General features: G+C 48.8%; 1 protein-coding gene across 2 annotated transcripts in view; it reads right to left on the reverse strand.

The window, feature by feature from the left end:
• aldh3a2b (aldehyde dehydrogenase 3 family, member A2b) overlaps positions 1–8,258 on the reverse strand; it is a 10,782-nt gene extending 2,524 nt beyond the window's left edge. Inside the window, exons 1-9 of one of the 2 annotated variants that reach the window (XM_061702369.1) lie at positions 8,118–8,258; positions 6,621–6,783; positions 5,217–5,448; positions 4,139–4,224; positions 3,067–3,275; positions 2,868–2,985; positions 1,988–2,129; positions 1,745–1,911; positions 523–622 (exon numbers count right to left, since the gene is read on the reverse strand). In XM_061702369.1, coding sequence (XP_061558353.1) covers positions 523–622; positions 1,745–1,911; positions 1,988–2,129; positions 2,868–2,985; positions 3,067–3,275; positions 4,139–4,224; positions 5,217–5,448; positions 6,621–6,782 — 1,216 coding nt within the window. In that variant the 5' untranslated portion in view covers position 6,783; positions 8,118–8,258. The remainder of the gene's footprint in view (positions 1–522; positions 623–1,744; positions 1,912–1,987; positions 2,130–2,867; positions 2,986–3,066; positions 3,276–4,138; positions 4,225–5,216; positions 5,449–6,620; positions 6,784–8,117) is intronic. The other variant, XM_061702370.1, reaches the window with a different exon arrangement.

The following is an 8,258-nucleotide window of genomic DNA, read 5'->3' on the forward strand; positions in this document are numbered from 1 at the left end:
AGGCCAGCATATGAGGGTTTGAAGAACTGATGGTCAGAAGGACTGAAAACCCAAGTGACTGAAGACTAAAGGACAAAGATCAAAAGCACCAATGGTCTGAAGAAGGAAAGGCTGAGGACTACCCTCTGAAGGACTCAAGGGGTAGGACTGATAATCTAAAGAACTAAAAGGCTATTGTTCTGAGTGAGTTGAAGCTGAAGGTCTCCTAAACTAAAGACAAAAGGACTAGGTCTGAAGGAATTCAGGATGGACTTTCTCAAGGATTAAATTATGGAGGGAAATATGATGGTATGAAAGGCTAAGTGCTGACATTCTCGGGGCTTTCAAGTTTTCAAAGTATGAAGACCTCCAATGTTAAAAGACTTGAGTCTCTCTGAAGGACAAGGGCTGAAGAACTACTGTATAGTGTGTGTCAAAATGCCAAGGTTTCACTTGCGGCCTACACGACTTCATAGTTTAAAGGATTAAAGTTCTGTGTGGGTCTGAAGGTTGAATCTTATCACAAGGTGTGCGCGTGCTTACCAACACCCCCAAAAGGCAGCGAGCTGACCGAGTAGTGCACCAGACAGTCATTGACCAAAAGTCCTCCACTGGAGGTCTCGTCTCTCATTTTCTTGATGACCTTCACCCGGGGCAGAAAACAAACATTAGAGAGGCAAAGTTCATGTTTATGTAACAAGCTCACACCGGACCTGCCCGGAGCAAAGCAACGAGGCAACGAGGTCTGTCACTATCGACTCTTTTTAGAATTGATTGTCACATAGCTATTGCACTGACGAACCGAGTAATCGCCCCCCCCCCCCCACAAAAAAATATATATTATGCCCGCATACCCGGTGTCTGGTTGTTATGCTTGTTATGCTCACATACCGGGTGTCTGGTTTCTTTTTGGGGTCGCGAGGTACCAACTCTGGAACGTATAAGTGAACTGAACGGGCTCGAGAAGAAGCACGAGTTTGCCGAGGTATATCGCCCGTGGGAATTGCCGACATGTACCCACGTTTGCCACATTGCCCGCGGTTTACGATGTTTGCAATTTCGCCGTCGGTATCGAGGCAGACTTGAGATAAGGTACGTAACGTTACCTTGCGTTCGACGTTCACACCTGCCGGGGGAAACGTAGCGTCCGTGAATGCCACTTTGCCATCGCTGTGACCACAAAAGTAGCTTCACTATTGAAAGCTGTTTGATGTTGAGAAACGCAATGAAACCGGTCGTGTCGGTAGTGCCCGCCGCTGCTGTTTTTGGTGGGAAGCGGAATGTTATGTCTCTCGCGCTTGTTTTAGGAGATGAAAACCGTAAACCCTTCGGCGACCGATTCCTCGCCTCAGGATTTCCGGCGCAACAGATGTATCTCAGGATCAATTCTGGAGTCCGCTCCCGATACAGGCGTATCACTCCCCTTTCCGAACGGATATCCGGTCGCATCGGTTTCTGACTTGTGTTTGTGTGTGTGTGTGTGTGTGGTTGTTATGTCAACGTACCTGGGTGTTTTGAAAGACTGTTTGGTATCTTGACATGAATATTTGTATAAATTGAATTGTGTCCTGAGAAAGTACAACGGGACGACCACACTCGAGAGAATTGGCTGCGTGGTGCCCTAAGCTAATTGTGCCGCGTTTTTTGTTCCTTGAAAAAAGACAATGAAAGACCAATCACTTTCTCTAGTCCAGAAATTCAGAAATTTCCTGGCCCGACATTCGGTGGCAAAGTAACATTTAGTCCAGGTGAGAGCGTGCGGTACCTTGTCATCATCAGAGAAGACGTAGAGGGCTAGAGGTTTCTCGCCCTTGTTGATGAACCGGATGGCTTCATCCAGGCCATTGACGGTCAGGATGGGCAGCAGTGGTCCAAAGATCTCCTCCTGCATCACCTTGGCATCGGGTTTGACGTCCCGCAGCACTGTGGGAGCTGGACCCCAGCCGCCCAGAAGTTGTTAGCGCTCGTCCGGACCTGGCGGTCCGCACGAGTGTCTCAGAAGCGTCACCTATGAAGCGGTCTTCCTCGTCGTTGTCTCCGCCCACGGCGATGGTGCTGTCCTGCAGCATGGACACGATCCTCCTGAAGTGGCGCTGGTTGACGATGCGGCCGTAGTCTGGGCACGTCTTGGGGTCGTCCGTGTAGAACTCCTGCCAGAAAACAGAAGTAAGTGACGACATTTGATTTTTCTGGCCCTTCTCATTGAGATTACACACAGTGCTTTGCATTTAAAATACAAAGTCACAAACATTATACAGTTAATTCAAGAACAACCCCCAAAGCAGAACAATTAGTCATCAAATAACAAAGTCTTACTGTGATGCCTGCCTGGGGGGAGGGGGGGAAGAAAAAAAAAAAAAAAAAGAAGTGCATTCCACAGTTCGGGCTTTTAGTTTAGTTTAGGTTTTTCATCTCGTGTGAGGGACGCTAAGTCAAAGGTTCGGTCACCAGGACAATGAAATGAGACCAGATCCAGCAAGGATGAAGGAGCCTCACCAGGGAGAACTCTGGAAGTGACTTGACTGTTCAAATGGTTTAGACCAGGGTCAGCTAAATAAAGACAACAGAACAGGAGTGATGTGGCTCCACCGAAGCTTACCTGTGGCATTCCGGACTCATCGGAGATGCTCGAAACAAGTTTTCTTGACAATTGCAAGAGTCAAGATGGGAGGAGACGAAAAAATGAAAGGTGATTTCGACTTCGGAATGAGAGAACATGGACCTCCGTTAGGAAATACGTTTGAGGTGGAAAAAGCGGGAAAAGATTTCAGTTTGAATGCGTCGACGCAATATGATCGCAAGTTTCTCAAGCTGCGGTGCACATTCTCGAAAGGGACCCCGAAACCGAAGTCCGAGGTCGGGTCAGCGGCCGGGAGACACCGCGGTACCTCGATGGCCTTCTGGAGCTCCCGGATGAGGCGCTGCTGCACGGCCGGCTCGCACAGGATGTAGTCGGGCGCGATGCAGGTCTGACCGCAGTTGGTGAACTTGCCCCACGCCACACGTCTGCGCACGGAGCGAGGGAGAAGGAAGACGGCGTGACTGGAGGAAGCGGCCCGAGAGCGTGGGCGCGGGGCTTCGGCCTACCTGCAGGCGACGGCCACGTCGCACTTGCTGTCGACGTAACACGGGCTTTTTCCGCCCAGCTCCAGCGTGACGGGCGTCAAGTGCTTGGCGGCCGCCGCCATGATCAGTTTTCCCACGGCGCTGTTTCCCGTGTAGAAGATGTGGTCGAACCTTTGGCGCAGCAGCTCCTGCGTCTCGGGCACGCCCCCCGTCACCACCGGGTAGAGCTCCTGGGCGGCACAACAACAGCAGCGCGCGCGTACGCTAACGCCGTCAACTTGGCAGCTGACCGAAGAGCTCCCGCATTGCTGCCTGTGTTGACGCTCCGTTTTCATTTTTGAAAATAGCCTTTTCAATAAATCTCTCGCTGTCCTTACCTTTGCTTAAGTGTCCGTTTGTTTGTTTGTTTGTTTATTTACTCTATGCACAGGTGTCAAACTTGCCAGATCTGGCCCACCCCGTCGTTTTCATGTGGCCCACTACAGCCAATCATATGCATCTGCTTCATGTTTGTCTTCACTTTTATTGAGGGATTCCAAGCATTTGTTTGTACTCAACCTTTTCTGAAGTCAAAATGAACAATATTTCAAGAAAACTATCTTGATTTCTGATTTGAAATGTTGAATGTAATATGATGCAGCAAATACAGTGGCCCACTGGACAGTTGCGGTTCGGCATTCGCAAATTCACCTACTGTATTCACGGATTTTGGTTTTTTAACCCGCCCCCGTTATTTGCGGAAATTCCCTCTCGTTCACATTTTTTTTTTTTTTTATCTGATCTACCACAGATTTGTGTTTTTTTTTTTTTTTTTTTTTTTACCTGCTCCTCTCCTTAGCTGCATATCAAAAAAAAAAAAAAAAGTCATGGCAATTAGTAACGGGGGTCCACACCATACATTTATGTGGTTGCAGCATCATGAATGGCGGCCTGAAGGAAACCTGATCCACCAAATGAGTTTGTGCCCCCTTCTCTTAGATGCATTTTCTGTTGGCCATTGGAACCCATCTAAGGTTTTTGTTTTCTACTTACTGTGTATCATTGTTTACGATTCGTGTTCATCCCGATCAAATTGTCCAAAAGCGTGTCTTACTTTGTCCAGGTAGAGCGGCAGCAGCTCGTCCATCACCTTGGCCGTGTGCACGCAGACCTCGGACGGCTTCACCACCGCGGCGTTACCTGGCGTACGACAAGCGATGAGCTCGGCAGGACTGCGCGCTTTCGTCCGTGTCGCGGATATGAGCAGTCGCTAAGGGCGGACGCACGTAGACTTGGCCTGACCCCCCCCGAAGGCCGCAGCGTTTCGGTAACACACGAATACACTTGACATTAAGCTGGCAATTTTTTGACTTGAGTTCGTTGTCACATTTCTGTGGGGCCAATTATGTATTACTCGTGCACTCGCTGTAGTTGTCTCGCCACGCTGCACTATTTGCATATACCGGCCACTCGTGCCAGAGTCGCATCTGCTCCATTTGCACACTGATTGAGGAGTATCTGTAACATTTGCACAACCGACATTGTCCCAGATGATCGCACTACTCGTCACTTTAAACCGCATCCACTCCTTGAAGTCTCAGCGCCCTTTGCAAAATGGTCATTGCACCGGACTATTGCAATATTAGTCGTTCGAACTGCTCTAAGTGCTCGAGGACTCTGCATCTTTTTGCACAATTGTTTTTTGTCAATGTCTTTATGTCCCCAAAGTGTTCTGTAAATTGACTGTTTGTTGTACTAGAGCGGCTCCAACGACCGGAGACAAATTCCTTGTGTGTATTGGACATACTTGGCAAATAAAGATGATTCTGATTCTGATTACAAAGTGTGCGTGTGCGCGCGCTAGCTGCGGCTGTCCTCACGGGACCGATGCAAAAAAACAGGACTCTATTCAGTCGTCTTTTTCAATTGCTGACTCAACATATTTCAATGCCTGTCACTAAAGTTTACCTTTGACCCAAACAAGTATTGCGCATCCGAACAGGAAGTAAGAGTAGCGACCACATGACACGTGACCACACAAGTATCAAATTTACACTTACACATTAACTGGATAGAAGGACTAACCGCGCGTGTGGATTGTGGCAGAAAGGTGGCCGATATTGTCGGGGGGGGCAAATGGGAAGGTTTGGGCTCGTTTTGGAAAGGGCTTATAGAAGAAGAAGTCATCGTACCGGACGCGATGGCGCCGACGAGCGGCTGCAGGGTGACGGCCCACGGGTAGTTCCAGGCCCCGATGATGAGGACCACGCCCAGAGGTTCCGCTTTGATGTAGACCGAGTCCGACACGGTCAGCAGGTTCTTCTCCACCGGCCGCGGCGCCGCCCACTCCTTCAGCTTCCGGACGGCCAGGCCGATCTCCTCCTCCAGGCCCAGGGTCTCGTACATCTGGACCCCCACCTCGCTCTGAGCGCCAAACGGAACCGGGACGAGCGAGTGAGCGAGTTGCAGCTGTAGCGCGCCGTAGCTCACGGATCCGCACGATGATTTGCGATACGTTTTTATGATGTCGTGTTTAAAAACAGATAGGGAAACTAAAGCGACGACACGTTCGTTTCCCGGAATCGACGCGCGTTCGTCTGAAGCGTTTCCGACGTTGCGTGAAAAGAGTTCAACTTACCTCTTTCCACAATGCAAGCTTTTATTTGCAATAAACAAGCCTCCCGGTCATCGTAAGGCATCCTGTCCAAGGTCAGACCTCCAAAATAAAAACATGGAGTATAATAACAGTTTCAGAACACCTTCTTGGACCACATGGAACGTATTTGACAGCGGCCCTGAAACGAGTCCAAAATAGTCCGACTGCGAAATAAGCCACCGTAGGGCCAAATAAGGGGTGCCAAATCTGTTGTTATGCTGGCGTGCTTTTATGTTTATGTTATGTTACGCGGACGTTGCCGAGCAGACCGGGAGGCTTGTTCTCGCCTCGCGTTGTTAATCGAAGCCCGCACGGTGGAATGCCCGTTGCCGTAGGTTGAAGCCTTTTGACGCAACGTTCCCGGTGGCGGCCGTTTATAAAGAGCGCGAGAAGCACGAGGGAATTCAAGAAAAAAGTCCGAAAATGGCCCCCCTCCTCGCTGTATACAGCATTGAGAGTCTTTCATAAAAGTCGGGTCAAATGTTCCTATATTCACTTCACTGTTTTGTATGTAGAGCTACAGCTATTCTCTATAAAATGTCTTTTTTCTTCATACTCCTACTAGCTGTCCTAAAGTGATACATTGAATTGACATTCTTTTCTGTGGCGAATGCTGCTTTGGATTTCGTACGATTCGGTTTGAGTCAGACTGGCTGGAACAAATTCATTGCAAAAAGGGAGGTTCCACTCTAACTCTTTTCGAGATTGTTATTTGTTACTAGACACAAACCTCATTTGGATTCTTTTCTTGAGGTTAAGCACTGACAAAAAAAAAGTAATTTTTTTCAAGAACAAAATGTATCGAATTTTGAAACTGTAGCACTACTTTTTTAGAATAACGGTATCTTTTCCAGAATGAAAGGTGTTGTATTATAAAGAAATGTTGTTTTTCCCGTTTTTTTAATTGTTCAAATGTTGCGGCGGTCGCACGCGCGCAGACCTTGTTGAGGTCTTTCTTGACGGCCTGGCAGATGTCGCGGCGGCGCTCGGTGAGGAAGCGCTGAAGGTTCTTCAGCTGCCGGACGCGATGCTCCAAACTTTTGGAGCGGCCCGTCTCGAAAGCCCGCCTGGCGCTCGCCACCGCCTGCTGCTCGCGAGACATCCTGCCGAAGAAAACCCGGTGAGTTCAAAACTTCGAACACTTTGGGACCGGACTTCGATAGACCAAGTGGGCTATTTGAAAATCCCATTTTAGTGTTCGGCAACGATGATCGCCATTCCCGACTCCACAATCGTATTTTTTTTGTATTTTCGGTCCACCTTTCGATCAACTCTTCGACCCTGCTTTGAGATACGAGTGACCAGACTTCATTTACGGGTTTTTGTTGTTGTTTGGCTGATTTTTTTTTTTTTCCCCCGGGGGCTTTAAAAATGTTGATAAAAGTGCTGTTTGGTGGCAGTTGAACTCAACTCACTTCACAACAACCAGTTTGAAACAACCACTCAAGCTTGCCTCTTACTAGCTAAATGCTAACAAAAATGTAAAACGCCATAGACGGGCTAATGGATAGCATTGGTGTTGTGGTGTTCTAATCATTTAAGCTCTAAAAATTTTGAACACAAATAGTGTAGCAACCGCCACAGACAGACAATATAACACTACTCTCAGGTGTATAATCTTTATCGTCTACAAAGAGCAACTATTAATAATGCGGTTTACGGAGGGGTTTTGACCGTCTGCATGTATCATTATAATACACCAGTACTCTATTATACTGGCCCCAAAGTCCACGCACGAGAAGGAGCCACAATTAATTAAGATTCCCTAACCGTTTAATTCTTTACACTCTAATTGGTATATAAGTACAAATATATTATAAGGTGCTATTTTTCTGATTAAAAACATAACCAAATGTTTTTGGGGGTTTTTTTTAGGGGGGAGGCTGAAAGAGATACATTGCAATGTCGGCGTTGAATTACAACTACTTGTACTCGAGTATGGCGTGTGAGTCCTTGTGCCCCCTTCTGCCCCCTTGTGGGAACAAGAAGTCATTACAAGGCCAGAAATGTTTACGGCGTGTTGTGTGTTCAGTGTTCCGGAGAAGCAGCACGGTCGAAAAAGTCCTTCGACTTTTTAGGACACGCGCACACAAAAAGCACAACAAAGTGTCCTTCTTTTTCCACTCCTGCTGACCTATTATGGGATGTCGCCCGTGGGTGCGCGCGAGCGCGTGCGTCCGTCGCGTGAACACGCTCTGTGACGCGCATAAGCACGCGCGCCCCAGAGTTAGCGTCTCACAAGGCGCGCGCCCGCGCACGACCCGCTCACATAAAGGCGAGCTGGCGGGGGCGCACGAGCACGAGCAGCTGGTCTTTTTATTGATTCGACTGGTTTCGGTTTGGGCCGAACTCGCGAGCACTTCCGCCATTAAAAGTAGTACCCGAGGCGAAGCGGAACAGGAAAGCGGAGACGTCGCGTGCTGGCCGGCGCCCTTACCTCGAGGGGTTCCGCTCGTGTGTACGGTTTCGGTTTCGGGCTCGATCCGACGGACTGTCTGAACCGGACGCTAGCGGAACTGGCTGGAGTTGGAGCTGCAGTCAGGTCGTCCCGCTATGTCCCGCCTCCTTGTGGGCGGGG

This window comes from Phycodurus eques, chromosome 17 (assembly GCF_024500275.1).
Source record: "Phycodurus eques isolate BA_2022a chromosome 17, UOR_Pequ_1.1, whole genome shotgun sequence".
Lineage (NCBI taxonomy): Eukaryota > Metazoa > Chordata > Actinopteri > Syngnathiformes > Syngnathidae > Phycodurus > Phycodurus eques.